General features: G+C 42.9%; 2 protein-coding genes across 3 annotated transcripts; both read right to left on the reverse strand.

Moving 5' to 3' along the window:
- Positions 1-206: 206 nt before the first annotated feature.
- Positions 207-4,635, reverse strand: LOC306826671 (uncharacterized protein). Of its 2 annotated transcripts, none has more exons than XM_079348134.1 (9): positions 4,205-4,635; positions 3,499-3,981; positions 2,449-2,572; positions 2,208-2,361; positions 1,866-2,127; positions 1,570-1,686; positions 1,339-1,482; positions 1,146-1,217; positions 207-484 (listed from the first exon to the last, which is right to left on the reverse strand). In XM_079348134.1, the coding sequence occupies exons 1-6, from the start codon at positions 4,493-4,495 to the stop codon at positions 1,624-1,626; spliced, it is 1,377 nt and encodes a 458-aa protein (XP_079204260.1). In that variant the 5' UTR covers positions 4,496-4,635; the 3' UTR covers positions 207-484; positions 1,146-1,217; positions 1,339-1,482; positions 1,570-1,623. The 2 variants fall into 2 exon arrangements, with proteins under 2 accessions (XP_079204260.1, XP_079204259.1); XM_079348133.1 differs by having other exon boundaries at positions 1,146-1,241.
- Positions 4,636-4,966: 331 nt separating this feature from the next.
- Positions 4,967-17,114, reverse strand: tmem214 (transmembrane protein 214). Its single transcript, XM_079348120.1, has 17 exons — positions 16,761-17,114; positions 12,086-12,282; positions 11,430-11,580; positions 11,184-11,318; positions 10,559-10,641; positions 10,313-10,418; positions 9,566-9,647; positions 8,959-9,060; positions 8,533-8,674; positions 8,202-8,293; positions 8,029-8,077; positions 7,769-7,876; positions 7,389-7,506; positions 7,149-7,245; positions 6,710-6,878; positions 6,425-6,576; positions 4,967-6,272 (listed from the first exon to the last, which is right to left on the reverse strand). The coding sequence occupies exons 1-17, from the start codon at positions 17,083-17,085 to the stop codon at positions 6,146-6,148; spliced, it is 2,235 nt and encodes a 744-aa protein (XP_079204246.1). The 5' UTR covers positions 17,086-17,114; the 3' UTR covers positions 4,967-6,145.
- Positions 17,115-17,213: the final 99 nt, after the last annotated feature.

Raw genomic sequence — 17,213 nt, forward strand, 5'->3', positions numbered from 1 at the left:
GAATGTATTTAATCATTTTTGACTTTAGTAAGGATCGACCAGGTCAATTTAATAACTGTTCTTGATGTGACATCTGTTTAGGTGTTGTAGATTGTACCTTCAAAAAGGGACATGGACTTTTCAATATTTGTCAGTATTTTTGTACAGTTCCCTCTAAAACGGCATAATCTGACTTTATCACTGCAATACACTGATGTGACACCAAACAGTATTTATGCACAACTTTTATTGTAGGATGCACACAGCTTTTAAAACAAAGTAATAAAACACCACATATGAAATAAATATACAAGTTCATTCAGCCATCATAGGAGCTCGGCCGACCAGGAGCTGGTATCAGGGTCTTTTGGGACAGAGAATCGGAGAAGTGCCGTCTGCCCGCCTGTGTAGTCCTTCTGATACGGGCTGAGTGTCTCAGTCACATATGGAGCAGGATCCTGGAGGACTTTCCAAAAGAAGAGGTCTAGGAGCTCGTCTACGTAATCTGTGATACAGAAAAGCTTTTTTTTACTATTTAAAAATGTCTTTAGAGGTTTCATTTGTTTCTTTGAGGATGAAACTCTGACGTTACTTTCCGTTTACAAATATGAGAAAATACTCCCTCCAACTTGTTGCTATTTTATATATTGTTGTCATTATAAGGCCTGTTTTACCTTTACCCCCGTCCTCCGTGACCTGCACTGGCTCCCCATCACTCACCGCATACAGTTTAAAATCCTCCTCCTCACACACAAAGCACTAAATAACCTGGCCCCACCTTACCTCACTGACCTGCTTCACCACCACACCCCCTCCCGTGACCTCCGCTCATCTAAAGGAAACATCCTCTCCCCACCTACACGGACCAAGCACCGAACCTGGGGAGACAGAGCCTTCTCCATCGCTGCCCCCTCCCTCTGGAACTCACTCTTTCAAACTTTCAAATCCATGCTCAAAACTCACCTTTTTAAACTAGCTTTTAATACTTAACTTCTTCTTTCCCCTCTTCTCTTTCGGTTTCTCTGTCTTTTAATGTTTTTTTACTGTTTTTAACTGTATACTGTGATTTTTACATGTAAAGTGCCTTTGAGCCCTTGTAAAAGCGCTTACAAATAAAATGTATTATTATTATTATTACTTGTGTTAATGCATCTTGTTCTACTTACAGAAGGTTGTTTCCATTTTTATCGGCTCCGCTATGCAATCTCTGTGTCGTCGACTTCAGGGCAGGTCCCCGGCTGATGTTGTCGCCCGGGGACGGCCTGAAGAGAGAGAGAGACAAACAGCATCTTTAGATGTGTTGTCGAACACTTGGATATAAATCTGAACTGATATGTTAGAAACTAAGTTCATTAGTACCAGCGCAACATCCCAAGAAAAGGGAAGACGACGTTTTGGTGTAGACTGACGCTGTGAAAGACCTCCAGCAAAGACGTTTGGCCTCATCTTTTAGAACCCCCTCATTAACTAGAACTTTCTCCAGTCTGCTGAAGGCTGCGGGTCCTGTAGTAAGAAAAAATATATATTACCAGAGGAAACAAACATGAAGGAAAATAGAGGTCACAATGTACAGTAGTTTCAAATATTTACTTTAGTCCCTTCAGGTTCATTATGGATGCAGACGGTGGGGGGGAAGTGCGATCTTCATGGGTGCGGTTGGGGGTCTACTTCGCCCCCCTCACTGATGCTGGAACAGTCCTCGAAGACCTAAGAGCAAAAAACAAAAGACAGGATGAGGATGAACTTCTTGAAAACATTATTTTTTGTAATCCTTCTGAAGAGTATCCATCTTTTCTTTTTCTGACTCTTTATAAAACTTGGCGACACAACAACATCTACTATCTATTGATTTGTTTTTACTTTTGCTACAAGTCCTTATCCATTACCTCTTCAGTTTTTATCGTGACCTTGACAGCAGAGGACAGGTGAAGGTCTTCAGCAGGACTTCCTCCAACATTGGGATGGCTGCTCCACTGTCTCTCAAATCCACAGTTTTGGCACCGCTGATCTACAGATAAAAATATACCCATCCTTCTTTGCTGGACGTCGCAGACCGCCTGACACACAGGGCACTCCTTAAAGATCTCCACGAGGTTTTTTTCACAGATAGTAAAAGTCGTGTTATTAACGGGGCCAGACGCCTCGGACCTGTTAGAAAGAAACGCTGACTGATCATGATCATAGAACCAAAAGGAGTTGACGAATGTGAACAAAGAGTCGTTGCGTACGTTTCCTCGCTCGACACACTCGGGTCTGTGAGCGGCTCGGCAGCGTCACATGTGAGCGGGCGGCACTCTTCCAAGCGCGGTCTCTTAAGCGGTCTCTTCATCGCAGTCGACGTGCCAACACAGACGTCTTTCCTGGGCACCGAGCTCTGCGTGCCTTTGATCAAAGAAAAGACAGAAGTATGAATCATTATTAACGGCTCCAGATTTATAAACGTAGCGTAATAAATGGACGTCGGCGTACTTTTACTCCTGAAGCGAGGTTGGAGCGTCGTCTTGGTAAGCTGTGTGCCGACTGAACACCCCTTTTGTGGCTCAGTCTGGCAGGCCACCTCGCGAATGGCGGCGTCTAGTTCCAGCGGGTTACCCTGAAAGACAAGAGCAGCGACATGTTGAAAAGCCTCCTGAAAGTGTCGGAGCAAGAAATTAAACAATGCACACGCTATGACTCAGTCAGTTCGGAGTAAGGCGGCGGTTTACACAACAAACAGTGACCTTTTGTTTCGATGAGGTTGCCTAAACACAGAAATGTTTTCCAGAAGGGTTCAAGAGCACAAACTCCTGAAAGCAGCCCTGTTTCCATCGCTCTTTAAAATATAAAAACGCTGAAGGAGATTGTCGGCCTTTGGGCCGTCTGTAAGCGGTCCCTGTATTCGTTTCTGCAGTGTGTCCGGCCCCCCGGCTGCCTTTTTTTTCGCCAACGATTTAACATGTTGAATCAGCGTCTCCATCGACATGCTCCCCCTGGACAGCTGTACATAAGAACCACCCCTACCTCTTCCTCCCACCTGCCAACATCCACACTGACCACCTGCCTGGAGGAAATAGAGACGTGGACGAGGCTCAATTTTCTCCATCTAAACTGCTCCAACACTGAAGCCATCCTCATCGGACAAACTCCGCCCCTCGCTCACCCTGGCAGACGCAGAGAAGCTCGTCCACGCCTTTGTCTCCTCCAGGTTAGACTACTGCAACGCACTCCTCATCGGGATCCCTGGAAAGAGCATCCAGTGCTGCCAGGATCCTGATGAGGGTGTGCAAACACGAACACATCACCCCCATCTTCAAGTCCCTTCACTGGCCCCCCCGAAAACTCAGAACTGAATAGAAGGTCTCCCTCCTCACCCATCAGTGCATCCACAGATCTGCCCCCCCTCTACCTCCAGGAGCTCCTCACCCCCCAGACCATTTCACACACCCTCCGTTCAACATCCACACACACACACCCTCATAACACCAAGGACCAATATGAGTGGTACAGTAGTAGCCTGACTTATCAAAGACAGTTCATTACCTGGTTTGTTATGCCCAGTATATTCTGGTTTTGTGGAGCCAGATTATTCAGATGAAGGCTGGATATGAAGAGCTCACTTTGTGGTCCAGATATATTCAGATTTTGTGATGCCAGATTACTTAGAGGAAGACCGGGTATGAAGAGATCGCTTCGGGGTCCAGATAAGTTCTGGTTTTGTGTAGCCAGATGACTCAGATGAAGGCCGGATAAGATGAGCCCGCTTTGTGGTCCAGATAAATTCTGGTTCTGTGCAGCCAGATTACTCAGAGGAAGACTGGATATGAAGAGCTCGCTTTGGGGTCCAGATACATTCAGGTTTTGTTGAGCTAGATTCGTCAGAGGAGGGCTGGATATGAAGAGCTCGCTTTGTGGTCCTGATAGATTCTGGTTCTGTGCAGCCAGATCTCTCAGAGGAAGGCTGGATGTGATCTGCTCGCTTCTTGTTGTAGCTGTAGGCCTCTGCTCGTTGTAGCGCTGAGACACCTGCAGAACAAAAAAAAAAGCAAAATACAGAAACAGACGATGAGCATTTTGGAAACACAAAAACCGAAAAATACTCTAAAGTTTAAACATAACTTAGTAAGATGCTAACCCGGCCACCTCAATGAACCAAGTCTGACGTCAGGCCGGCAGCTAATGTTGCTAACATTGTTAGCTTGTGCTACACGTTAAAATAAACGGTCAGAAACGGTTTTGAAATACTCACATTTTCTTCGTCGTTTGATTTGGCACGGACAGTCGGCACAGCTCCATCAACGAGCAGGAGTTTTCGCGCCATTCCTAAACTGTACTGGCCGAAGTTGATGAAGCAGTCCGGGGTGAAGTGGTCCGCACACACACATAAGTGTTTCCCCACCACGGGGGGCACTTTCCCATCGTAAATAAAGTCCAGCCACTTCTCTCTCAGCTCCTCCGCGGCTGGGAGTCGATGAAGTGACCCGAGCGGGTCTTTGCAGCCGACACAGCAGCGTTTGTGCTGACTTCTCCCGGTCGACATGTCTCCTTCTCCTCCTCCTGAGCTTCCGAGTCAGAAACAATGGCGGACTTTTTTGAAAGTGTGAGGGAAGGAGGGGCAGGCTTTCCCAAACCTGGTGGTCCAGACCCTGTGGGGGGTCGTATTGAATTTATATCTGGTCACCTGAAAATGTGATTTAATAATCAGTAAAAAAAACATTTATATTGAACACAGACTACCAGAGTCTCTCTCGGTCATTCATTGTGCCATATGTCATCCTTGCCTTTCTTCCTCCATCCATAATAGTATATAGCCTAATGAAGTCTAAATGTGATCTAAAATAAATACTTGCAACACACTTGATAAACTATTACATGAATGAAAACAAAAAAAGCTTCCCTGTCATTATGTATTTCTCAGTTCTGTCCCAAATCCTCTGACGTAATCCAGACACCCAAATATAAGTGAACAAGTGCTTTTTCTTTACTAGATTAACCATTTCAAATCAGTGCCTGGGGTTGAAGTCTTTATTATAAATCATTTACATTACAAAGTAAGACAGAAGTCATTGCCATATCCATTCATATATCTTTCTTTAAAGTAGGGCTTCATGAATCAGCTGAGCTGTAAGGTTTGCCTTTACCAGAGGAGGGCTTTACTCTTATTTATTTATATATCCGTGTACAGGAGGATGTTGGCACCGGTTTATCATGATCCCATTATTCAGAATTATTTTGTCTGCCAAAGGTGCACACACAAACACACACACACACACACAAACGCACACACAGAATATCATTAGCCTTCAAGTATGATTAGACGGCAGTGCTGCTTATTTGCTCAGGTGTCGAGCTACTGATGGAGAATGAAAAAGCAGGAGAGACAGCAGACATGTAATGAAGCAGCAAAGAGAAGGCAAGAAAACACACAAAAGACAGAATGTAGATTTCTTCTTCGCTTTTCTTTTTCCTGCCAGTTTTTGAATCTTGTGACACTCGTCTTGTCCTGTTTCGGGTGACGCTGTCCAATCCGAGTCTCCACGAGTAAAACTACCAGCAGACGAGTTCCTTCGCCCTCTTCAAGGCTCTACCACCGAGAGGTTTGACGAAAGCTTTTACGGCGCCTGATACACACAACACCACATCTGACTTCACAGTGAGTTGGACAAAGACTGGGAATCTGAATTTAAACGATGAGGTCTACGTTGGTTGAAGAAGTCTGGAATAGGTTTTTTGGTCTTTTCCCTGTCCTTTACCAAGCCTTCACAGAACACTTTTTTTTTTAATATCTTTAAATAAAAATGGCTTATAAATCATCTACAAACCTACATTTTCTATAAATTAGTTTGTTTAACCCAAAAAGGTTAAAGCAACAGCTGACTGCAGTAGAAAACTCAGGGACAGAGAGAGAAAAACGACCTCTGCATCCAGCAGTGACAAAAAGATTGGTAGAAAAAAAAAAATCTATACAACAGCAAACTGATTTTAAAAATTTTAGCCAGAACTAGAGATAGAAGGATCCTTTTTAAATGAGTCCGTTTGTCTGACCCCGCAGTGTCCAATCATGGCACAAGGACAGCCGACCCTCTGGAAGGCCACCTCAGATTGGGTCAGTGAGTGTGTGTGCGTATTTTTCATTATTGTGTGTGTATATTTTATATGCGTGCGAATTAGTGAGCGTCTCTGGTTGTTTTCACGCTCGTGTCAGAAGCTCCTGAGCCCACGTCTTGATGGCAGAGGTCGTGTGTTGGAGCAGCAGCCACGTTGAGTTGGTGAAGGACACGGCGTGCGCCTGCAGACACGACACCGACACCTCACCGCTGAAGGAAAGAAACAGAAAGGCGAGTTCATGAGTTTGTCTTGAACTTTATGACTGACATTAAAGTTACATGAGATAATGTAGATACAGATGCACCTGTCAGGTACGTATGAGGTATGAATATCTCTTATAGAAGAGATTTAAAGTACTGACTTGCAAGAGTCCTGCAGGTTGGTCCACGCTCTTTGCAGCAGCTCTGATGTGTATGCCAGAGCAGGCAGGATGTAGTTCTGATGGAGGAGCAGGAGGAGCTCCTTTATATACGCTAACAGCTGGAACACACTGTCCGGGGTGTTTGTGTTCACCTGGGCAAAGACGTGACAGAAAATACAAGGGTTAAATTCTGTTTTTAGCTAAATGTTCAAGAGAACTTCCTCTACTTTGTCTGGTCAAAAGGATAAGTGGAGTTTTATAAACCGCACGAGGAGGCAGCCTTACCCATTCTATTGCGAGCGGCGTCTTTTCTTTGACCCAGAGAATAAACTGCGTGGCGTTTTCAGAGATGAAGATGGCGGCTGTTTTCGCCTTTTCTAAACCTTGTTCCATCAGCGGGCCCAAAACCCGCACACACTCGGAGTAATAGTGTGGGGTGTTTGTCTCCAGCCAGCTACAGAGAATAAAAAGGGAAACACACAAATAAAAAGGTAAACAGAGTTAAAACATCGGTTTAGTTTGTAGTGCGATGCTGCATACAGACACCTGAAGCAATCAGCGTGCTTCATACAAAACTATTTCTGTCTGGTCAAAGGAAAAGAGACCAATCCTGTCAAAATCTGGCACATTGTGGATTGTCTTTTGAGTTCTTAACACACAACATGTGTACAAGTCAAATGCTTCACATGCACTGAAAGGTAAGCGGGACTGTTTGAGACCGTACCCAAAGCCCTGTTTGGAGTACACCGCTATTTTGCCCCAGGCCTGCTGAGATACCGCTGTGACCCCTGAGTTACGCAGATGCCTGGCTGTGGTGGAATCTGAAAACACAAAACACAATTGGTAAGAACCCAACAAGATAAGACAGAAGTGCGTGGAAAAAAAGTCATGCTGATGAGATATAAAAAGACTTGTGAAAGTGTTAAAGAGAGAAAAAACCAAAAAAACCAGGAGTGAGACAGACCTGCAAAGGAGCCCTGGGATCTGATGTCATGAGCGATGAAACCAGCAGCAAACACGAGCAGAACCATGAGCAGTTTGGACCAGGGGAACCCACGACCACGCATCTTTACCTGCAGATTCTTAAAGCAGAAGAGCAGATAATGAGGCAAAAATCCAAATCTCACAAATAGATAGATAGATAGATAGATAGATACTTTATTGATCCCGAGGGAAATTCAGGAAAGTGTGCAGATGAAAAGGCTATGAATGCATCGTTACATTACACATGCTGAGATAGACGTACACATCATTTATTTAAATCGTCTTAAACCCAACTTTTCAATTCTAAAGAATCTCTTCATGATCTCGGGTTAAACTGAAGCTTTTGTTCGTCGGTCTCACCTGACACAGATTATTGCACTCCTGAAGTTCCTGAGATTCGATGGTGTCCTTCATCTCCTCGTTGGTCACTCTGAAAGACTGGATTGTTTCTTCAAGGTTCTTTCGGAGCTGAGCATTGAAATAAAATAACATAAATGGTCAAAGAGAAGATTAGATAATACACCATTTACCAAGTGTACCATGTATTCTAAACCTCCCTGTAACTGAACAGTCTTCAAGGAGAAGAGTTATGTTTGAAATATTAAATATCAAAGTCTTACCTTTGGAGGCAGAATATTCCAGGATTTTAATAAATGGTTTAACAGCAGACTGGAGAGAAAGAAAGAGAGAGGCATCAAGACTAACCTCGAAATACAGAAACCTATATTTAATGTTGTTTTTTTAACTTAAAGGATTACAAGTTTTTAAAGCATGAGAGAGATGCATCACTCACCTGGACTGGGGTAAATGTTTGGTGTAGAGCTGCCTCCACACTCCGAGACTCTGAACATCCACGCACAAACACTCCGTCATACTGCTGAGCAACTGCAGGAAAACACGAGAGAGGGAGGAGAAGGGAAGAGAGAAAGAGAATTAAGACTTATCCTCCCAAACTGTAAAGATGTGCTGAACAAAATCAGGACTTGATGCAGAATCAGAATCAATCTAGTCAAGATGAGGATGACCTCCAAAATGTGTGTGTGTGTGTGTGTGTGTGTGTGTGTGTGTGTGTGTGTGTGTGTGTGTGTGTGTGTGTGTGTGTGTGTGTGTGTGCGTGCGTGTACCTCTCTCTTCATGTCGTCTGGGCAGTGCGGCGTGGCTCTGGACAGGAAGGATGGCAGGTACGTGTGTAAGGTGGTCTCAGGTTTGGCTCCAAACGCGAGGGCCTTCAGTCGAGGGTACAGACGCCTCAGCTGCTCCTGCAGGCTGAACACAAACAAAAGCAGCATTATGACCTCATACACAGAGAGAAGGAAGCAACACAACACACAACAACTAAACAATCACAACAGAATGAGATGAGCACCCTCGTGTTCACTCTGCTTCACTACTTAAAGATGAATAACATAAGAGTCTTTTAAATGGCCTCAGAAGGCTCCACAGAGCCGTGGCTGTTTGAACTTGTATAACTAGAAGACAAAGTCGTACATCTTTTTAACTGAAGGGAACAATGTGAGTGGGTACGAGTGTTTTTATTATATAACATTTACCTTGAAGAGAGGGCGTTCTTGGGCATGAAGGCGAAATCCAGCAGAGGAAAGAACTCTTTAGGGCCCATGATGCCAAATCCCTTTGTCAGGTTTGCATGAAGTCTGGAGGAAAAAACATGACGCCCGAGTTTCAGTGCAAAGGAAGAGACGAACCGAAACAACCCTGTGTCCTTATGTTAGGGCGAAGTCAACCGTTTGATTAGTGGACAGATGAACGTTAAAGATGTCACTGTTAATCAGTGTTAAACATTTGCTGGTTCGGACTTCTTTGACGTCAGGACTCGCTGCTTGTCCTCGTCCCTTGTGGTACGTTAGTGGTTCGTTAGGTGCAGAGAGCCTGTGTACTCTGACAATGACACAACTGAACTACAGCTTCAGTCACTAACTTTACCCTGGTGTCACTTTCTCTGCTTGTTAATATGCGTGTGTATCAATTAAAGTACAATTCATGATGTCAGGTTTATGCTCGCCATGATATAAAAATGTGAATATGTTTGAACCAACAACCTGGCAAAGGGAGTACAGCGTATAGCTACAATCTGGCATATTCACATGGTGACATGTACACTGTCTCTAATTTGTTTTCTCATTTCTCAGAGACACTCACAGCAGAAGTCTCTCCAGATATGCAATCGCATATGAAGACAAGGACTTGACTCCCAGGACAGGAAGCATGATACCCAGCCACACTGAAACACAAATACAGACATTTATTCACACCATAGAAACATTAAGTCCCGGCACTAAATGCTGATCTATACAGCTTTCAGTTTGAAATAGCCTGGAGCTAGAGCAGCAGAAAAAACATGACCTGTTCTTGACTTGCATGGTTTCATTATTCAAAGAGACAGAGATGACACTTTACAGAGACTTTATACAGTGGAAGTATTCCAACATGAAAATAATAAGCAGCAGACTTTGTGTTTGTTTAAAGTGCCCTGAAATAAGTCAAACGGTGTCTTTCTTTGCTTCGAGGGAGAGTTTGCCGTTGCTCAACGTTTGGTTTTGCAGATGAAGGCGGTTTTGTAATCTTCTAAGAATATTTATGCTTCCATGCCCACATACTAACACCCACCTCAAAGCCTCAACAAATACCAGGCAAAGACCCAGAGCAGCAGCAGCAGCAGCTGAGTTTTTACAAGTGGCATGTGTTAAACTTCCCAGATGGCTGCTGGTCAGTGTGTGACTGCTCGAATGTTGCTTCATTAAACCCCAACCCTCGATTTCTGTCTGGACGTATTATTAGGAAAGTAGGATAAAGGGGGCACAGACAGAGACGAGGACTCATACGATAAAGGACGTGGTGTGTAGACATAATTTGCTCGATGTGTAAGAATGCCTGACTGTCCGTTACCTCGTAGTCCCTGGCTGAGGTCATAAAATCCAGCCTGGCCAAGCGCCCACATGATGGTCAAACACTTCACTGGTCGATTCTGAACAGACCGCAGCAACTCCAAATACTTCAGAGGAAGGAGAAGCAGGGTTACAGCATATTATTGGGTTAAAAGATAAATCGACAGTTCATTTGACAAAACTGAATCTGTGAGGGTGATTCTGAGCAGACAGCAGCAGAGCACGACTCAAAGACACGCCCACTTACCTCTGGCAGGTTTTGGGTTGCCATCCTGGGTTTGTCCTGTAAGATTGCCTGAATGCAAACTCTGTAGCCATGCAGAGATTCTCCTGGGAAAAAAACCACACCGATGGTTAACGCTTTAGCGAAGTGATGCTAGTAGCCCTGGTATTGTAAACATGTCTTAATCAATGTCAGATATTGATTTTGTAGTCTGAGATGTTGACCCTGGTTCATACAGGATGTCATACACTTTTTTTTTCTCCCCTCGATCCTCTTTGCAACACTGTGTAAGTTGTTCTCTTCTTTCTGCACAGCCTGATGTATTGTGTGATTTGATGCATGACCAAACTTACTTCATAAGTGAGCAGCAGCTCTACAGTACTTCATTAGAAAGCTGTTTAGCCACTGATGTCACCTGTGTGAAAAAATGCTGCCTCTGCTGATTGAATTCTGCTCTTGGATGAATTGCGACTATCTCTACGTAGAGACATTGAAAAGCTGCAAAAATACTTTTTAAAAAAAGTGATCGTGAAGCCACAGAAGCGGCAGCTAAAATGAGGGAAACCCTTGAGACAGCAGTGAGGAGAGATGTAGATCATTTTAAAACTTGTTACCACATTACATTACAGCAGATGACGTTCAAAGATACCTGACTGTCTGTCCAGCTCCCTGAGCATAGTATAAACACAGTGGTCAAAGAAATCTGGCAGGATGTCACTGCAACGTCCAATCAGGCCTTTGATCACGCCCTTCAGCTCTTTTCCTGTAAGGCAGTATGGGTAGTCTGAGGGTGAAAAGAAGGAAACAAGAGGAGTTCAGCATCATGATTGTTGTATCTTCTACATTTACTCAGAGAACAAAAAGAAGGACAGATGGGTGGAGAAACGTGACTGACCGTGAGCGTAGCTGCTGAGTGTGGGCTCAGAATCTGGTGCAGTCAGATTCAGGTTGAGGTATCCTGCCAGGTCTTTGACCCACACTGACGGGTTATCTGGGAACAGGGTCTGACTGCGAGCCAACTGCTGCTTCAGGTCTGCGACGTCCAACTGAAAAAAAAAAAGGACGAGACAGGGGAAACGTTACGGCTGCTTAATAAGAAACAACATGTCCATTATGGGAAAATGAAACTGTGTAAAAGCATGTGATGGTTGGTTTTAAATAACCCACAATGTGGCATTGTATCTGTGTGTGTGTGTGTGTGTGTGTGTGTGTGCTGACTGTTTTTATAGCTTGAGAGGTTTTCCCAGAGTCTTTTACATTTATGTTTGTCCCTCAAGTCTCTGCTAAAGATGAGACAAACAGCACTATTCAGAATGGAAAACTGTCCGTTTTAGTAACAACTAATGTGTTTAAGCACCCACACAGAATTCAACATAGTCCCAGAAATGCTTCTCGTCTCATTAAAGTGTGAATGACAAAAAAAGCTTCTTGGTGTTGTTTAAGCTTGAGATAAGAGCCTCCACAGAGTGTTCACAAATTTCATTTCTAATTTTCTCCACAAGAAAGAGGCTTAAAGAAGGCTCTGCTGTGGAAAGCTTGCTGATTACTCACGGCTTTGAAGGATTCCTCGAGGGTCCTGTGAGTGGGGGTAGCGGCCGTATTGCTGGGTGATGCTTTCTTCGACGGTTTACTCGATGACGCCTTCTTATTTTCAGACTCTGCTGGTGGTGGAGGCACCTGCTCCTTGTTCTGTTTCTTTCCCATCTTCTCGAAGCCGTCATACAGAGTCTCTGACATCTTCAAGGGAGCTGCAAGAGACAAGGTAAGCTTTGGTTAAATCCGGCTGCTCCGTTCACACACGGAGTCTGACACTTTTTCAGCTTCTCTAACACTTTATTCCCCCCCCCCCCCAAGCGTCCTCAGAATCATATCAATCCATTAAAGCATGAGATGCCCCTCCCATGGCTGCTCCCTCCCCTAACGTTATGTGCTCCCACACTCCCTCCATGGCTTTCGTAATGGCTTTTCATTTTCCAGAAAATATTCATGCAACACTCATTACAGTTCACAAAAGAACTAAGTTAAGTCCCAGTAGAATTTTAAGTATTTCCCTCTAACTTGTTCAGATCATTTCTGTAAACAAACTCGACCACTGCAACTCTGTTTGTATTTAAGTCTTACCAGTTTAAAGCTTTCAAAGCCAATAATACTCCACTAGAAGTGGTCAACAGGGAGGGGAACCATCAACCTGCCAAACGTTAAAAACTAACAACTTCAGGAAAGGTACATTTGAAACATTTAGCAAGCAGCTGATTGATGATCACATCTGAAATTTTCTACTGTGGGATGATTTTAGACATTTTAGTCAAGTCTTTTAAGAAGCTTGATTTCAATCTCAATACTTCAGTTGAACCCTAAAATGTCAAAGCAAAGATATTTACAGTATTTAACCACAAGTCCATTTAAGGATCCAAGTCAGAGCCGCCCTCAAACCTGAGTCTAAGGAGCCCGGGGTCACCAGCTGTTCACTGATCATTCAGCCGTACAAGATGCTGACAGAACTAAATATACATCTGTGTGTGTGTGTGTGTGTGTGTGTGTGTGTGTGTGTGTGTGTGTGTGTGCGTGTGTGTGTGTGTGCGTGTGTGTGTCCGATGCAGGACTGTGACACAAAGAAGGGAAGTGTTTCATTGCTGTGCTGGGAAGTTCTGACTGTATGGTCACGACTTCCCTGTTTAAGTGTTGGACTGTTCCTCACTTCTCTGCACTGGACTCATGCTCACCGTTAGAGTCAAACCTGTCCGGTGTCTTTGAGTGTCTCGGCTTCAAAATCCTAACCAGGACTGAACTGGAAAGTGTTGATGGATGGATTAGGAGGCATTTTCCTAAACTGATTTTTTAAGCTTATTTTTCATGAAAAAATAAAAGAAGAACTAAGACATTTCCCATTACACCATGAACGCTGCACTGGTTTAAATGTTTCATACCATAAATACTTATCCCAAAGACAAATGCAGACAGGCATTCAACCAGTGCATTGAGCTACCTCAAGAACTACTACTTGTACTGCTGTAATCAAACAGGAGAAATATCAAGAGAATAAGTCGACATCGCTTCACTCTGACAAACCAGTTTATGATCTACCACCTATAATTACTATTGATTATGATAATTAAATGTCAAACATCACCACAAGACAAAGGGAGGAGTAACGAGGCAGCGTGAAGAGGAGGCGTAAAAAACAAATACCTGAACCGAAAGTAAAAGCAAACATGGTGGTGGAGAGACGGAGGCAGTTTATAAACTGCTTACACACATGTTGACTGTCTTATTATCCCAACTGATTAGTGATTCAATAAGTACATACAGAGTCTATAGACTACACAGGAACTGTTGAAGAGACTCATCTCCATAAGCTGAGGTGTAATCCGAGTCAAGGCTCAGCCCAGCGTGGCCCTCTCACAGGGAAGAGAGACTCCTCGAATGGATTCTCACACCAGCAGAAGAATAGCTGACAGGATGCTTCACATGCAGAGTGAGAGTCCAGACGCCTCGCTTTATGCTTTCATACTGAAAGAGTAACATCAGATGTGTCCAGCTGACAGAAGGGTTATATTGGTATTTACTTCAAAGAGGACCAGGGGAAAAAAAGGCCTAACTTTTTTAAAGTTGGGTCTGAATTTCAGAATAACAGTATATCAAAATGTAAAGCCCTTAAATCAAGTTATGTATTCGATCTGCAAATTATTTGAGTGTAGCTAATTTTTATTTTTTTCTAGCTAAAATGTTCAATTAAGAGGAAAGTCTTGAGTGAACGCCGCCCTTAAAATGGAGGCACCCACAAAGTTTGAGGCATTTAAATAACGCCTTGGACCTGACATAATCCCAGCAGCTGAAAGAAGAGCTTTTGTCAGATATCTTATGACATGTCCAGACATGTCATGTGAAACACGTCCAGTGTTATATCAGCTGTCTAAAATATGATCCTCTCAAAGTCAGGGTATGTGAGAGGCAATCAGTCAGAGTACAAACATTAAAGTTTCTCCCTCTGTCTGATCAGAGGGGTTTGACATCTTTCTCTCTCTCTCTCTGTCGTCTACATAACACCAGACGCAAAGATTACAGAGCCTGCTCCAACAAACTCTCACGCCAAACCTGTGGCTGGAGGATTTTGAAAGAGACAAAAACCACAAACTCAAGGCAACTTTTACACTCTCATGATTCAAGTGTTTCAACTATTCAGGGGATGAACTCAGACTTGGCAAGAAGGATTTGATATTTATCTCTATGACTTTGGATTTAATCAAGATATTTGTAGAGCCACTTTCAGGGCTGAGTATTTATTTTATATTAAAGCTTTACGCCACCTTAACTAGACCTGGTCAGTGTTATCTGGCAGAAAGACTTTGGACGGGATGATTTACTGATAAAAGTTTTGCATAAACAAACAACATTGGCAGAGGAGGACCTAACCTCCTCTGTCAGCCATAACTTAGGTCTAAGCTGTATCTGGGAAGAGGAGAGGTATTTGAGATAACTCTGCTTCGTTTGTTGAATGTCAAGTATGCTACGCCGAATAAAAACCAAAAGCATCTATTAAAGGTCTGTAAATATGCTACGCTGGGCACGATAAGATATCATCACGCAGTAAACCACCTGAGTAATTAAAGTTGCTGTGATGTTTTCCACTGACAGATTTACAAGCAAAAAAAAACTTTGAGTGGCTCCTTTTAAACATCAGTTTCATACTATTTCTGTCTGTTCCAGGTTTATCTTTATTGTAGTTGATTGAAGAAGATAGCATGTATTATTTTGAGTATGAAAAACATGTTTAAACTTTAAGCACATGGTATACTTTCCAAAACAATGACACACCTTTAGGCCCTTCAGCTGATATTGGACTGTGTGTTGGTGGTAAATTGATTGACCCACATTAAGCCGTGGGCTCACATGCGTCTGTGAAGTTCAAGTACCAATGGACGGTTAAAAATTGTACCAAGCTGGTGAAGCAGCCTTGATGTTTTCCAATCCCTGCTGTAGACCAGTGACAAAACCTGTGACGCTTCATTTTAATCTAAAAGGTCAGAATCAAACTATTGTTGCAAAGTCCCTTTGTATTCATACAATCAACCCAATATTGCAAAAAAAATATATGAACTTCAACTGTCCAGGTCATTGTTAATAGCCACCATGAACCAGCACATACGGTAATTATAATAAGGGTACCAATAAGAGCAGTTTACAGCAGAAATGCAATACTATTTTATTTATCAATCAATTCACTGTACCTGTAAATGTACTTTGTTTATCATAATGAAGGAGCACCAAATCTTGTGTAGTAGTTTGGCTAATGGTGACATCTACTCAAATGAAAACTTTCACTGTTTGTTAATAAAATGTTTGGTTTTCTATTTTCAACAAGAGTTTTGTGATTAAGTTAAAAAAATAATAATTAAAAATAAAAAACAACTGAAAACTAAAAGAAATACATTACTTTTATGCAATATTATTTTAGTTATTTATTCCCATCTGTATTTGTAGATAAAGAGCAATGTGACGTTATGAATGCTTTTGCACAGATCTGTTACTTAAATATTTTGTAAACATTTTCTTGTACTAAAATGTATTTTATTTCCCCTTTGTCAACGCAAATGTATACAATACTATGTGCTTAATGTAAACACCAACATTTAAATGTTAAATAAAATCATCAGATCCATTAGTGATGTGACAGCTGTCATTATTGTTTAACCTGAATTATTTATTCACATGTTGTAGTTTAGCTTCACTGAAACAGTTCCCTGAGTATGCATTTATTAGCTTCATAATGAGAAAAAGGGGATTAAAAAAAAAGGTCAGAAAGTGTCGACTCCTCAGTGATGACGTTGCTTGTGTTGTTGACACATAGCTGCTAGCAAGCTAACTACACATTTTGACGCACAAGGATAGACGTATTATTATTTATTCAAAATGTGTAAGTCAGTACAAGCTAAGCAAATAAAATGCCAAAGCCAGCAGGACACAAAAAAATACATATATCATAGGAAGTCAAGGGAGGGGGAGGGTCGCTTCTCGATGCTATGCTAACACTGCCAACTTGTCAAAATCAGTTTGCAGAAGGGATTTTTTTCCTGTATTTTTAAAGTCAGCCAAAAATAACAACAACAAGCGTTAAATTAGACTTTTTTCTTTTAGGCTGGGTAAGCAGCAGCAGCATCCTTCTCCTGTAATGTGAACGTAAGTAGGTCACAGAGCAGCTAGCATGCAGCGGCCCGTGTTCACTCACGTCTGGACGGCTGGTTGGATTCACCCAGAGCTTTCCTTCCTCCGCTGCCAGGCTTCTTGTCAGTCGCGCTCCTGCCTCCTCCTGCGCTGCTGTTTTTCTTCCCTTTCTTTACGACTTCCCATTTGCCGACTGAGCCGTTGTTTGACGCCATTTCTCCGATCCTGAAGGGGTTTTTATCAGTCGACTTCCTGGCTCCTTCTTCTTCTTCTTCCCCGCTGAATGAAACGGACCAACGTCTCGCTCTAACCACCAACCAACGGCTCTGAGGATGATGATTCAGGCAACCGCGTGCCACGTCTCTTTGTCGGTATGACGTCAGAGTCATGCGTCGATCCGTTAGTTTCAATAGACTTTAAAAAAATGTCAAGTTCATACAAGTCTCTGATTTCAAATACACACATTACCTCAAGTCACCCCGAGTATTAAAAAAAAACAGCTTCCGTTCCATTCATT

This window comes from Symphodus melops, assembly GCF_947650265.1.
Source record: "Symphodus melops genome assembly, chromosome: 1".
Lineage (NCBI taxonomy): Eukaryota > Metazoa > Chordata > Actinopteri > Labriformes > Labridae > Symphodus > Symphodus melops.